Source organism: Mustela lutreola, chromosome 6 (genome assembly GCF_030435805.1).
Source record: "Mustela lutreola isolate mMusLut2 chromosome 6, mMusLut2.pri, whole genome shotgun sequence".
NCBI lineage: Eukaryota > Metazoa > Chordata > Mammalia > Carnivora > Mustelidae > Mustela > Mustela lutreola.
In genome coordinates, this window is record NC_081295.1 from 13715345 (window position 1) to 13731727 (window position 16383).

General features: G+C 38.5%; 1 protein-coding gene across 1 annotated transcript in view; it reads left to right on the forward strand.

The window, feature by feature from the left end:
* The window catches only part of RGS17 (regulator of G protein signaling 17), a 90605-nt gene that overhangs the window by 46843 nt on the left and 27379 nt on the right, over positions 1-16383 (forward strand). Inside the window, exon 2 of the mRNA XM_059176728.1 lies at positions 10200-10343. Within this exon, the coding sequence (XP_059032711.1) occupies positions 10225-10343 (119 nt within the window). The 5' untranslated portion in view covers positions 10200-10224. The remainder of the gene's footprint in view (positions 1-10199; positions 10344-16383) is intronic.

Sequence of the window (16383 nt, forward strand, 5' to 3'; positions counted from 1 at the left end):
TCCTGGTTACTGGATGGTGTCGTTAAATGTTCTTCTGTTTTTTTAATATATGTCTATTAGTGTAAGATAATATATATGGGACGCAGCTTTGGAAAGAATAGATAGTAGATGACCTCACTTGCTGAGTGAATCTGAGGAGGTGGCAGAGTGAAGCTGCTCTTCAATATAGGAAGTTTCAGGAAGTACCAGAGAGATCAGAGATAACTTACATTGTCTTGGTTGTAGAGAAAGAATTGAATGTATATAGGGATATTATGTGAAGCACAAACATAAATGGGCTATAGTTTGTGTTTTAGTTTTCTTCTGGCGATGCTTCCACATAGTATTAATCTGTTTATCCCCATTTAATGTGTTTAGATAGACATTGATTGAATTTCCATAACAATTATCCCTGTTTGTGTTACCATCTTAAATAATTATATGAATAATTACTATTAGAAGAAACAGCCTCTGGCATACCCTTTTCAAATGTGATTTTGTTTTCTCTACTGATTTTTTTTTTTCTGTTTACAGTTTTTTTTTTCCATATGCTTATCTTTTTTTTTTTTTTAAGATTCTATTTATTCATCTGAAGGAGAGAGAGCATGCACGCCCTAGTGGGGGGAGGAGCAAAGGGAGAGGGAGAAGCCGACTTCAGGATGAGCAGGAAACTCAACACAGGGGCTCCATCCCGGGACCCCTGAGATCAGGACCTGAGCCCAAAGCAGAAGCTCAACCAACTAAACGACCCAGGCGCCCCTTTAACTTATCTTTTTTATGTGAATTGAAGTAATAAGCATGTCCACTCTCTGAAGAGCAATTCAGTGATTCCCAAAATGAGTATGTCACATAGATGAAAGTGCTGTCAATTCTTCCCTAAGTTAACACGTGATGATTCCTTATTAATCAGTGGTGTTGTCTAGAATGGCACAAAGAAAGTACTGGCTGTGCTAAGGATTCTCTTTGTCACCATGCAGTGTTTATGGCAAAGATTTTGTCCCATTTCTAAAACACTCACCTTAAGCTAATGCTACTATTCTAAACTAAAGCCAAGCCTGAATAAGTCAGGTTAAGAGAAGGTTTTTTTTGTTTTTTTGTTTTTGTTTTAAGCTCTACTTCATCTGTATTGATATTTTAGACTTTCTACTATCGCCAAGTAATTGAATGACCTTCTTCTTCATATAAACTGAGAAGATCTAACTTCTGGGGGGGAACCTGTTTACACCCCTATGCTAGAAAGACACCTTCTCTTTATCTTGTTTCACTCCTTTAACACACATTGTCAGAGCTCGCTGGTTCTCAAGCTTATTCATATGTGATGAAGTTCCTGGAACATACAGTGCTTTTCACCACAATCATGTTGAAGATGTTAACACTGAAATCACTGATTTTTAAATTTATGTGTAAAATTAAATACTGGCTTATATTAGATTCCAGAATATACAGACAGTAGTAGACACCAACATTTTAAGAAGAAAAAACATGGGAGAAAGTATATGAGAGACATTTTTCCTCTTTAAATTAACTTTTTTTTTTTTTTTCTGACCAAAACAGAGAGAGAGAGATGGTTCTAGGTGGAATGAAATACTTGCTCCATCTCACAAAATTTCAGTCCTTGGTGGGAGCTTAATTGAGACACATAATTACTCCTTTATGTTATATCAAAATTATCAAGATGAATGACCCAGCCTCTGCCCTCAAAGAGCACATGCTCCTGTAGGAAAAGCTCACACATGGAAAAACTATAAAACAATATGAAATTGGAGATCAAGGTCAAGTGTTGCTAGGTGCTTTCCCATAGGCTGGTCTGGCCGAGACTGCCAGGAGAAAGAACCTCTGTGAGGTGCTAGTGATTCCACAAAAGAAAAAGTCTTTAGGATGTCAGAGTCCAGTAATGTAACAGGCTTGTGCACAAATTACAACTCATGTGCGAGGTGCGCAATACTGGGTCAACACTGAGAGGTCAGTACTTACTTCTGCCCAAATGGGTAGAAGGTAGAGGGCATGGTAAGTGAGATGAGCATGAAGGGGTAGTATTTCAAGAAGATTTTGTGATTTTTTTCCTCCCACTTTGTGTTTAACTAGAATATACCATGTCTTCCCTACTCGTGGATCTATCACCTTTACACACCAATCACAATCCCCTAAGTTCCCAACTTAGCGTGGCCTGAACCAGAGCTTTTGGGGCCTTACTGGTTACAAGGATCGTCAGGGAATCTTGTTAAAATGTAAAGTCAGATCTAGTAAATCTGAGATGGGGCTTGAGATCCTCATTTCTAACAACCTTCCGTGGGGAGGAGGGGTGTGATGCTGCTGATCTGGGGACCACACTGTGAATGGCAAAGGCCTGGTTTTTAACTCTGCATACGAGAACCTCGGCAATTACCAAGCCCATCCGTCACCCTTGCAGTTACATTTAAAAACCCATCATAAATTTTTCAAGAAAAATCTTCATGTAAACACGAAGACAAGTTGTCTAAGAGTAATAAGAACAAGTATTGTGGTTCTGATTCCAGATGAGTGAGTGCTGTTCCCTTGGCACACTGCTAAGGTTAGTGATCATAGTAGCAATAAATATGCTTTCCCTTCCTTACACCTACCGAGTGAAGTGTATACCATTCCCCCATTTTACAAACAATGGCAGAAGTTAAATAAAACATACTCACTGCCAGGACAAGGCCAGGACCAAGACAGACCCCTGGGATTCTAGTCCGGATCTCGCCTCCTCCAAGCCACTGCACTCTAGAAAGCATAGTCAAAAGAAGAAAATGGAAAGTTGATAGAAGAACAGAATCATTGGAGTAGAAATTGTGATGTTCTGTGGAAAAAAAATGGCTGAATGTTTTGAGCCTAGAAACTAGCATCAACTTTGTACGAGAGCCCTTACCAAATCGACCTGTCAAATAACACTTTCAAATGTGTCCCATAGATGCATAGGAGCGAAAAGAAGAGGGAAGGACTCTGATCTGATTCTGTTCTTTAAAGGTTAAGGAGGACACAGCGGTGATTATATTTAATCTTATATATATTTATATACTTATAAATACATATGAAAATATTGTTATCATGGAGAGAGAATTGCAGACTCAACATAGTGTGATATTTTAGCAAGCTTTATATATATCACCTAAGAAAAGAAACACAGGGACATATTTACTGATGGAGCCAGACCTAACCCCCCGAAGTATTGACCAGAATCACATCCTGAGGTGTATTCACTCTGAGTACACAGAGGTGACTTCTTGAATTCCTCATAGTTTTAATGTAATCATAAAATGGTATTTTTGAAAACAGCACACACACACACACACACAAGTCCCTTAAATACCCCCCAAAAGCAAAAACTAGTTTGGATACAAATCTTCTCAGATCAACATGTCATGAGATGGGAAATGACATTGAAAGCTCGCTCCGTCACATAGATAAATGCTGGCTTAGGTGAAGCAAAGTAGTTATCAGAAATTTTAAATCGAGGAGTAAATTGTTTTCCTTCATAGGGAAAACACATCACAACCGGGAATAAAAATCTGTACATAGTGAATTGCTTCCTTGTCCACCCTAGTGCTAAAGAAGGCCTCACAAATTTGGCTTATTTAGCAAATACCTTTTTGGGGCTAAACACTAAATCAACAACTATATGGCAAAACCGAATGCTTTCACTAAACATGAGAAGATGCTGCAATTATAATGAAGTTTGATTGTTGGATAAGGAGTTGATTGTGGGTACCATGAGTCACTTGAGACTCAGTTCATTTACATGTGTTAAAAATTACAGTGTTAGGGATGAAATGAAAAACCAAACTATTAGTCTTCTTTCTTCACTGAGTAAGCCTTTGTGTGGAGTCCTGAGATAGGAAGATGCTACCCAACGGATACAAAAACTCGACAACCCTGGGAGAAATGATCTCTCAGCAAGAAGATAGGGATGGGAATCTTCAACATCTGTAGCCTCAAAACATTGTACCACACCAGCTTTCTGGGAACATGAAGAACAGTTCTCTCCAGTGTTTTCCTGAGAGGGCTGCCACTTACTGAGTGCTTACTCCATGTATAAAAATTTGTTCCAAGCATTTTACATATTCAATCCATTTGACCTTTACCGTAATAATGATGGATTGAGGTGTTCTATTGTTATCAATCCCAAAGGGACACTTTGGGAAAGGTTAAAGAGCACTGTTCAAACTTGACAGTATGTCCTAGAGCTATAAGAGTTGTATGTAAAAATTTGAAGTCTCTGTCTTGGGAAAGTAGTTGTTTGTTTGTTTGTTTTTTAATAATCTGAGGAATCTGCCATATTCACTGTCACAATACTCCACATTTATTATGCATCTCTTGTTGGCAGAAATTACTGCTAGATTCCAGGAAAGCCAATAGATATGAGATACATTTGTTTCTTTCTCTGCTTCTTCTTAAGAATTTTACAGTTCTATTGGGAAACAATATATAAACAAAAAGAAATGAAGAATCATACTAGTCAATGCTCGAGAACGGGCAATATGATCGATAAAAGTGCAGAAACTGATAAAAACAGGGGTTCTCCTCTCCCTCCCAACTGTATTTTGAAGACACTAGTTAGCTTGGGTAGCCCATTTCTAGAACAGTATCCTCAGAACTAAGATATTTTCTCATTCTCAGGTGCCCAAGTGGTTCATTCGGTTAAGTGTCTTGACCCGTGATCTCAGCTCAGATTTTGTTCTCAAGACCGTGAGTTCAAGCCCCATGTTGGGCTGCATGCTGGACATGGAGCTTCCTTAAAAAAAAAAAAAAAAAAGATATTTTCTCAGTCTATTCACCCATGTAAAATGGAGACCTCTGTACATCAGCCTCTTTCAAAGCGTTGCCAGGCCTCCATTAGAATGCTCAAAAATACTTGGCTTGACACCAAACTCGAAGGTAAGTGAAGGTCTCATCTAAGTATCAGACAGACTTTCCATACATGGAAGGAAGAGTCTTCATTGCTTCTATTCGTCAATCCTTCTTCTAACATTTGGGATCTTACAAAGCAGATCTATATTCTCTCCTATGTGACATCATTTCAAATATTAGAAAAGTATGATTTGGATTGTCTGTTTTTTCTTCATTAGAGCAAACACCTTTGTTCTAAAAGTAGTATTCTTATCAGATAATTTCGAGGTTTTTTTTTTTAAATTCCTCTCCTAATCTTCTGAACATATTTTAATTTCTTTCTTAATTTGTGGTGACCAGAATTAACCAACCATTTAACCAGCCAAGAGAAGACCCATCGCCAGCTTTAGAAAACATGCTTCTATTAATGTGTTCTAAGTTTTCATGAACTATTTTGTTTACACTGTACTATTGATTGATACTGAATTTATTGTCCAGTAAATCACCTAGAATTTTTCATATGCTCCTTGTATGCCACGTTTCTCCCATCCCCATCTTACAGAGTTTTTCTTTTATCCAAGCTCATATCCCTATATTTATCTTTTTAAATTTTATCTTGTTTTTTTGTTCATTGCTCAAATTTTTCAGTTGAGATATAAATGACATATAACATTGTGTAAGTGTGAAGTGTACAAGTGTTGGTTTGATACATTTATATATTGCAACTTGATTGTAGCATTACCTAACTCCTCCATCATGTCACATAATTATCATTTCTTCTGTGCAGTGAAAATATTTAAGGTCTAGTCTCTTAGCAACTTTGAAGTATGTAATATGGTATTGTTAACTATAAGTCTAATGCTATGATCTCTAGAACTTCCTCATGTTCTAACTGCAAGTTTGTACCCTTTGACCAGCATCTCCCCAGTTCCTCCACCACCAGCTCCTGAACCACTGTTTGTACAAGTTCTGCTTTTTTAGATTCCACATAAAAGTGGCAGCAAACAATATTTGTCTTTCTCTGTCTGCCTTATCTCACTTAGCATGTTGCTCTCAAGGTTCATCCATGTTGTTACAAATGGCAAGATTTCCTTCTTTCTCGTGGCTGGATAATGTTTCATTTTACATACATATATACATATATGTATGGAATATATATGAATGGAATATCATTATATTCTTTTTTACATACATAGACACACACACACACATACACTTTACATCTTTATCCATCATCCACTAACAAACACTTGGTTTGGTTTTCGTATCTTGGGTAGCATGAATAATGCAATTGCAGTGAACATGGAAGTTCGGGTATCTTTTCTGTATCCTGTTTTTATGTTATTTGGACATACACCCAGAAATGCGATTGCTGGATCAGATGGCAATTCTATTTTTAATTTTTTGAAGAACATTCATACTTCAAAAACTTCCATAGTGGCTAAATCAATTTATATTCCCACCAAGAGTGCATGACTATTCCCTTTTCTCCACATGCTCAACTTGTTTATTTCTTGACTTTTTGTTAATAGAGCATCTGACAGGTGTGAGGTACTATCTCCTTGTGGTTTAGATTTGCATTTCCCTGATAATTAGTGATGTTAAGTATCTTTCCTTGTACCTGCTGGACATTTGAGTGTCTTCTTTGGAAAAATGCCTATTCAGTGCCTCTGTCCGTTTTGTTTTGTTTTGTTTTACTGGATTTTGTTGTTGTTGTTGTTGATTCATGTGAGATCTTTATATATTTTGCAAATTAAGCCCTTTACCAGACACATGGTTGCAAATATTTTCTCCCATTCTGCAGGTTGCCTTTTCATTTTGATGATGATTTCTGTAGCTATGCAGAAGTTTTTATAGTTGGATGTAGTCCCACTTGTTGATTTTTACTCTTGTTGTGCAAAGATGGTTTTGATGATTGTATGTGACCCTTGAAAAGGGAAAAAAGCAACATGGAATGAAACTGTGATCAGGTAGAAATGAGATCACACATACTCCTTACTTCTTGGAAGATACAAATAATGCCCCCAAACAACAAATAAGCCCTCCCTCATCACTACCTCATATTTATGGTTTTACCTTGCTAATAAATTTACCGAAGCTTTGAGGGGGGAAATGGTGATCCTCAAGGATTAATCTTTATTCATAAGAGCTTTCCCAACACCTCACTAGAGGAACTAAATGACATATTTTCCAAGGTGGCCAGTGTGAGAAGAGCAGTCTGGTATGCCACTATACATGCTCCCAGTTCTGCTGTGTCCCTGGGTCATGGGCCCTTCCAAGGCCACAGAGCTCAGAGTCTGAAGTCCTAATTTCGCGCACAGGTATGTACTTCTCTGCACAGGAAAAACCAATTTCCCCTGCCTCATTCCCCTCTACCCTGTGAAATTAAATAGTTTCTTGACAGTCTGTCTCCCTAGGGAGTTTGACTGGAGGAAAGAAAAAGCTGGCCTCCACCTACTCAAAACTGTTTGAGTTTGAGTCCTTGGTTATGCACCCTTTTGCAAAACTTTTTTTTCCCCCTTTTTTCCTTTATGACATTAACAAAATCTGTTTTGCTTAAAACTAGAATCAGTTACCTCTAGAAATGAAAACTAGAAGAGTTATGCAGATTTTCCCTTCTGTATTTACAGATAAACCCCAGTGAATTATCATGAGCCCCACTGCTTAGAGGGACACACAAGAAGTAGATGCAGTAAGGATTCCAGTATGTGAATAGCCACTATTCCCTATGCCTGTTCACCCAGAGAGAGGGTGGTCACTAAGTAGCTCTCTAAATAGCTTTTCCTCCCCTCTGTGTGTATAATTCTTTGGACAGTGCAACTATGTAGCCAAATATGACAACAGACTGTTTTTCTTAAATATAGCTTTATGTCAGGCAGCCCAGGAGAAGTGTAGACTCCAAACACAGTTGATATAATACCAAATATAAATACTGAACTGCTGGTATTCAGGGACACACACAGATCGGTCAGAAAAACAGAGGCAACCTGCCCCAAATGGTATGGGTACTTACACAAGAGAAATCAGTGAGTAGTAGTTTTATTTTGTTTTGTTATTGACAGAAGGAAAATGTTTATGGCACAGCATACACAGTTACCTCAGAAAAAACACAAGGTATTTGCCTGTGATCTTTTTTTTCTAATGAGCCAAAGGATTTAAAAAACAGTGAAAAGTCCTGAAAATTTCATATAGTATTTGAACTCCTTTTCAATGGCTTTAAACCACAACATTGCATGCAGCATAGCATTTCTCTATGAATTTTCCAAAATCGGATAGTTAGCAGTGAGAAAATGAAGGTCTTCAATTCTCAAGAAGGTAATTGAATCATTCTGTAAACTTCCAGGATAAGATACAGATAAGGACCTCTGTCTGGTATAAAGCTTTTTGTATTTATGTATGTGTTGGAGGGGTTGCTCTGAAGAAAAAATATAGATAAGTACAAAAGATAATCAAATAAATACTCCTTTGTGCAGTACTCCAATTAAAAATATTAATATTTTATTATTGTTGCAGGTCTTTGTAAAAGAAATGATCAGATAAAGTTAAAAATCCCTTCTTTTCCAATCACATTCCCATCATTATCCCCCAGAAGCATCCAAGGTCATGGATCAAGTTCATGTTTTTATCACTTTACTATACATATTATCTGGAAATTAATAAGAGATATTGTTTTGCATACTTATGAAGATTATGTTAATAATACAAGTTATATTTAATATTTTACAGCTATTTTCCCACTCAATGTCATTTTATGATCTCCTCCTTGAAATCTATAGATAAGTTATTCATTTTAAGTGTTGTTTCTATCTCATCATAGAGTGAGATCTCCATTTTTATTCATTCCTAAAAAGAGGAAAATATGGATTGTTTTTCAGTTAAGTTATTAAAAATACTGTCTTTAATGCCTCCTCATACATTAGTGTATGCATATGTGAAAGTTTTCTCCAGTGTATAACTAGGAGAGTGAAATTTGTTAGCTACATTGTTAGGTAGCCAATAGTATTCTTCAAAATGATGGTTGAGAGCTTTTTGTTTACCCAGCTCCTCTCTCAAAATTGGTGCCCTGTGACTTTTTAACTGGGGGAAATTGGTTATGGAATAGTTGTTTTATTCAAATTTTTCTGAGTACAAGTTTTGAGCATTTATTAATCTAACTTGGGGCATTTCTATTTTCTCTTCTGTAAACTGCCCGCCCATCTCTGCCCGCTTGTCTATTAGGTAATTTGCATTTTTCAGCTGTGATATGTTACTTCTGTCTTACAGATAATAATCCTTTGTATCTTCTAGTCTGGTTTTCATTTTTCACTTTATTTTACTATTATTTAATAATATTTTCCTTTTTGACTTACTCTCGTAAGAAATCCTTTTCCTGCCCTGAAACTGTAAAAGCATTTTTCTATATCTTCTTGCCAGAGTTTTAGAATTGTTTGTAACATCTACCCCTAATTAGTCTGAAGTTTATTTGTTTGTGTGGTACAGCTTAGAGGTGTATGTAATTTTTTTCATGTATAAATCTAATTGTATCAACACCATGTATTGAATTTTTTTTCTAAGTGATAATGAAGTGCCCTCTAACTTAAACCATGATTGCATATATGCTTGAGTCTGTGTCTCAGCTCAATACAAATTCCTTCCACTGATCTATTTATGTATTCCCATTATCAATGACATACTGTCATAATTATGATCGTTTCATATTATTGATAAGATATCCCCACTTGTTCTTGTTTCCAGAAGTATCATGTTTGTTTCTGTCCATTTAGTCCTCCACATAAACTTTAGAATCTCTTTATAGATTTCCATGAATGATTCCATTAGAATTTTTATTGCAGTCATATTGAATTTATAGAATAATTTGGGACAATTATCATTTTGAAGATATCCCATGTTCCTGCTTGAGAAAATAGCCTATCTCTATCCGGGTTTATTTTGTGTTTTTGACACAGTTTTATAATATTTTCCAAAAGTTGGAAAGTTTTTAAGATAGTCTCCTAAAATTATTTTCTTGAGAATTTTTCATTTGACTACTAGCGCTTATTCAGTTTCTCTCTTTTTTTTTTTTTAAGATTTTTAAATTTACTTATATGACAGAAAGACAGAGAGATCACAAGTAGCTAGAGAGGCAGGAAGAGAGAGAGGGGGAAGCAGGCTCCCTGCCGAGCAAAGAGCCCGATGCGGGGCTCGATCCCAGGACCCTGAGATCATGACCTGAGCCGAAGGCAGAGGCTTAACCCACTGAGCCACCCCGGCACCCTCAGTTTCTCTTTTTTTAATCTTCATTTATCTCCCATCCCAATTAAACTGTGCTCCCTTCAGCAGAGGCAATGTAGCTCTCTTTTAATTTTTCATACCTTCTGTTTTCTCTTTTCTTTCAGCCAGTTGGGTCCGAAAGTAGCTGAAATGCGAAAAAGACAGCAGACACAAAATGAAGGAACACCTGCTGTGTCTCAAGGGCCCGGAAACCAGAGACCCAACAACACGTGTTGCTTCTGCTGGTGCTGTTGCTGTAGCTGCTCCTGGTATGTGGCTCTCTGGGTAGGACCCCACCCCTGCACTAGCGGGGGCACTAACTAGAATGAATTTGCGGCTTTGTTCTTGGGATCCTGGAAACTTCTCAGTCCGTCTCCCTTTCCTCCCTTACAAGTAGGAATTATTGGAGACCGTCTCTGGAAATAGAATATTTCCCCAGAATCTACATTTAAATTGAGATTAAGGCAAACAGTGAAAATTCATTTTTTATCCTGTTTTTCTCCATCCACATTTCTTAAAGAGATGGGTAAAAATAAGATTATGATTAGAGACTTGTTTAACCCTAAACAAAATTCTCCAATGTTCCAGAAGGTACAAGAACATTAAGATAACATCTAGCAGTCCTGTACATCATAGTCGATGTTGTGTTTTAGCCATGTGCTGTTTCTCGGGATGCTGATCATTCTGTCACAGAGTCACAAAACTGGGAATCAGAGTGGCATGCGCAGCCACGGACGCTTGATAAAGGACAGAGAAAGAAGTGCCACAAACTGTGTCCACAGGTCTAAAAGGCCAGGGGCTTTGACCGGTATGAAGGCCAAGTCAGTCAACTAAATCTCCAGATTGTAAGAGCCAGAGAAGCTGCTTTCCTTTGTGATTTTATTCCTGACAGGTCCTGTGACATCATCCAAAGTTTAAACTCTGCCTTTTGGCAAAATGATGAAGTTAGACAAGCTGACTCCTGTCTAGTACTAAATGTCCATGATTCAGGCGCCTCAGAAAACCTGCTCCAGTTCCAAATTCCCCAAGTGCCTTCCAATAAGAAAATCAGCAAGACCAAGAGTCCTAAGATGAGATCTCCCAGGGGGATGCTACACTTAATGGAACTTCCCATAGAACCGTAAGTTTTGGGGTCCTTGAAGATCCAGTTCACAAGTGGATCTCCTGGATTAGTCGCGGTCTTCTGGATCTCCCTGACTTAGGTCAAAGCTTTGAAGAAAGGCCCAAATGCCTGAATCGCCTTCTTGTATATGATCTTTACACTCTTCCTGAGGTTATTGGTATGAGATGGTGGCATAATATTCTATCATTGCCAATATAGAGGAGACTTGTCATGCTCTAGTGGTAACCTTGGTCTTGAACAAGCTCTGTTCCTTCTAGGAAACTTCATTTCCAGAAAACCATCGGATATTTTAGTAATTTGGAAGGTTTAGTTTTTATACATATCAAAATTGCCTCTCAGATGATGATGTTTTGTTAAGGAAAATCACAAGGGACTATTTTTCTTTCCTTTGTAAGCCTTAACTATTTCAAATAGGGGAAATATGTCAATAAAATTGTATATATATATTTTCACTTATATATATATATACAGTATATATATCACTTATATATATACAGCTTAAGAGATCACCTACCTCTGGTCTGAATCCATGGAGTGAAGTGTAGCGACTTAATATGGTAGGTTGGAAGTCAGACTGCCTGAGCTCAAGTCTTGTCTTCCTCATCACTGTCTGACTTTCAACAAGTTACTTGATGTCCTCAAATTCCTCATATGTCAAAATACAGTAACAAGAATCCCTACTTCATAAGGTTGTTGTAAATAATAAATGAAATAAAACACCTACAAGCTGAAAGCAGTGTCTGACACATAGTATGCATTTAAGAATTAGGTCACTGGGGGACACCTGGGTGGCACAGTCGGTTAAGTGTCCTACTCTTGGTTTTAGCTCAGGTCGTGATCTCGGGTCATGAGACTGAGCCCTGCATCAGGCTCTGCGCTCAGCATAGAGTCCACTTGGACTCGATCCCTGTCCCTCTGCACCCCCACCCCGCACCCCTTCCTTCCCATGCTCGCTCTCGCTCTCTCTCACATTAGCTCACTGGGTTATAGAACGCTTCATATAGGAAAAAAATATAATCTCCTTAAAGAGGAGCTGGCTTGAAAATATATATATATTATATATGTATGTATTTTTTTAAAGATCTGCTTAGGGATATAACATAAAAACTAATCTTAGGAAAGCTATTTTATTTTAGATATTTTTGTAAGACATCGCAAATATATTGTTACACAGTGTTGAAGATTATATTTCTATTTCTCATTTGCATTCTGCCATGTTCCAGAAATCAGTATATGATTTTATTTACCTGCCAAAATTTATTTCTGAATTGCTTCAGGATTATAACACCAAAACAGATAAGAGTACTGAAGTTTGGTTGCACTACATACATTCGCTGTCAAACAGCTATTTGGTGAATTTTGTTGTTGTTGTTTTCCTCTCCTACATATATTTAGTGAGACCTGCTTTTATAAAGTGTACACTGAATAACAAAACATTCAACAGGAGCTCATGAACATCAAACGGTCACAGAACACGGACTATGAATGGAATCCAAAACAGATTTTGGAAGCTGCCTTAACTCTCTATACCTCTAAAGTGACACCAGTTTGAGCTCAGACATTTGGTGCATTGGACGAGGGCTCTGCTAGAGTCAAATGTCATTGTCAAGAATTGTGTTTATTAGCAATGATTCATGGATGCCTGAGTCTAAGCCATAAAACACACAGTCTATAAATTTTATAAGTCTTCCATAAATGATAAATCATAGGTAATTTCAAATATAAACAACAGGAACAAAATGAAAGTTCAGCTGCCTTAACTATGAATTCTAACTGTGTTATCTCATGGCAAATGAGAATCTCAATACATGCACTTTGAAAATATCATTGTTTTTATATTTTGAGTTTAAGAAAAATATTTTAAAGCCTTATGATAGTGGAAAAACAAAAGAAATAAATGTTCTTCAAATTTTCCAGGCTGGGTCAGAGGAGCAGAATGGAAAGAAACACTAAAAAATGTTAATTTGGGGACCAAAATAAAACTAGAAATCAAAATATGAAGTCACTGTCACTTGTGAAAATGAACAGTTGTCACGTAGCTGATTTCTCCTCCTTTTAAGGAAATAGAATGCTGAGCAAGTGAATTTCTATATCTAGTAATAAATACAAATGCCTCACCCTAACCTCACATCTTATAGGCTTTTTCAGCAACATAGTATTTCCCTCAAATTTAAATTTCACTTTCATATTTCAGCATCAGCTCTTCTCCCTTACATATTTAAACTTATTCCTGCCTTAATAAAATTACCACTGTGCTTTTTTCGGTGGGGGGCGGGGTGTATGATACAGAGATTATGAAACTGCTAAATATTTCCACAGTTTCCTTCCAACATCTTTATCCATAATGAATTGTTAAGCCCATCTGTTCTCTGTCCCTTTCAAGGAACCACTTCTGTCCCCAAATCAGTCTCTTTCCCTTCTCTCCCTACAGTCTTCCATTTCAATAGGAGAAAACATGGGAATGTGGTTTAGAGCATGTGAGCCGTGTAACAGAAATGAATCACAGAGGTCTGAGTTTGGGCCATAAAACGAACCAACGAACCATGTAGAAATCTGCGAGTCCTTCCGTATGTGGGACTAAGCTGTTCCTGATCAGGAGGATAGAGAATTTTGTCAAGAGACAAGAGAAACTTGTCTATAGGTTCAACATTGCCACTATGAAGATTTAATATCCCTTTGAATTCAAGATTCAAACAGAGGTAGTTAACTCACTTCTCTTTTCTTGATGAGAATGAAATTCTTGAACGATGAGGGCTCTCCACCAAACTCCACCTCCAGGATAGTAGGGGGCAGTGAGGCCATTCATACATGCACATTTGAGATGACACAGGGGATGGGCCATTGCAAAGTAGAAACTGCTGTTGCCTCCCGACAGCAAGGTGCCTCAAGAAGGAGATGGAAAGGTAGAGATTTCAAGATTTATGTCAAGCTTAGAGCTAGTTCCCAAATTGTCCCCCAAACCCTCTTGTAATATCAGAGTTTATGTTAAAATAACCCAGATTGTTTTCTTTCTCAAAGAAGTCTCTAGATGCTAATCCGTCCCTGTTTTAATTCCTTGTTGCTCCTGGTGGTGTCCTATCAAGCAAGACAGAGTTCCATGTTCAACCATAAAAAATTAGAACTCAAGAGACTTCAGTTCTCATCTTTCCAGAATGTTCCTATTGACGGGACAGATCTAAGTAAAGGTTCAGCACTTCATAAACATGCTTTCGGCTGCCCCCTCCTTCCATTCTTAACAAGTACCCCAGTTCTGGTCATTCAAAACAGTGCAAAAATCATGTCCTGTTTTATCCTCTGATGCTGTCACACTTTAGCTATCTGCCAGTGAAAATACTATGATGCATGCTTTAAACGCCAGAGGTTATTTTTCAAAAGGGAAAACAAAATCCATGTCTGCTCCATGGTGAAGAAACCAGCCCCTGGAAATAAATCTGCTACCACACGCAAGGTGAATCATTTCTTTTTTTTTTTTAAGATTTTATTTATTTATTTGACAGAAAGACACAGCAAGAGAGGGAACAGAAGCAGGGGAGTGGGAGAGGGAGAAGCAGGCTTCCTGCAAGGAGCCTGATGCGGAGTTTGAACCCAGGACCCTGGGATCATGACCTGAGCCAAAGGCAGATGCTTAATGATTGGGCCACCCAGGTGCCCCAAGGAGGCACCGGTGATAAACACTTTACCTGTCACGCTCAGAGACTTGATCATCTCACACGAGAGAGAGTAAGTTACATGCCTAGGACTTCCGAAGTCCTTGCAAACAGATCCTCATAGGTATCTCTTACAAACAAGTCTGTGGTTTCGACTCACCATGGCATAGGTGAATTTCCTCAATAGTTTCTATGACTTACGTAAACCTAAAACTCAGACAGTCAAAACCCACCTACTAAAACGAACCTCAGTTTCCCAGGTCATAGCCACAAGATCAGAAAGTGGACATGAGGACCACGAACCTTCTGTAAAGCCACACGTTTGTTAACTCTCTCATTTACAGTTTACTGAATGCCCCCTGTTATCTGGTACAGTTGTACTTCATTGGCTTTCACCAGATTCTCCCTGCCTCTGCATCAACAGAATAAATTCTCAATAAGCAGTTGAATCCAGAGAGGACACCCTCTAGAAAGCTTGGTATTCACACTGTCTCTGCCAAGTCCGTGTTATGTATGACCAGAGGGCTATCTACTGGAAACTGCCAGAATTGGAATGCCTTGATCCTTTTCCATCGAAGGCATGCCATTGGCACTCTTTTTGACTCTGTGTTTACTTTAAAGTTTTTTGAATATCCCGTGGTGGGTATTTAGATCCTCAATGGAAAAGATGGAAGTATACAGAACAAAATAATAGAGGAAAATGTTATGCTCAGACTCATTTAGAAGAATAGGAAGAAGGCGCCGGAGAAGGGCTGGAGAAAGAAAGTTAAAATTAATTTGAGTCAGAAGGAGACAAGGGGCAGTTTAGAAGGAAAGGCAGCTCACAGCCAGCTGATTCGGTAAGGAACCAAGGAAGTGTCCTGCTGGGTGCTGGGGGACCTGTGACATGATTCCCCTGAGGTGGGGGGTCTGTGGTTTGAGGAGGCTGGTAAGGAATCCCAAAGCTGTAAGAGAATACAGAGAGGCAGAGAGGGGGAAAGTCAGATGACATTAGCCTCACAGAATGTGGAAGAGGAACACCAGCCCCGACCTTGCCCTGCCTGAGAGACGCCGTCAGAGAGCTGGGTGCCAGGCAGGGCCAGAGCGGGGATGTGGGCTACAGAAGGCTCAGAACACAGGAAGTGTGTTTGCCATGGAAAGGGAGTTCCAAAGAAACAAGGAGTATCCTCAGAGTGGGAGCCTGCCTCACTCTGGCAAAGAAGCCCAGAGGCTGATACTCGGAGGCAAGGTACTGTAGGTGTAAGGGTTGGGAGTTGTGCTGGGACAGGGCTCTGAATGAGGCCGGGTGTGGCAGATGGCTAAGACGACCTTGGCATTGAGCTAGTCTGTTCATGTGCACTGCCATGCCTCCCGCTGCCCTGGATAAAGCTGAAACGGGGGGGGGGGGGCAGCTTGACACCCCAGTTCACGCTACTGGTTTTCATATTAGTGATTCTCTTTCTGTTTAACATGTATTTTTTAAAGGGTTAATACCTTTAAAATTTTATTCCATGGATTTTATCGTTGAATTCATAAAAGTTCATATTGGTCACTTGGCAC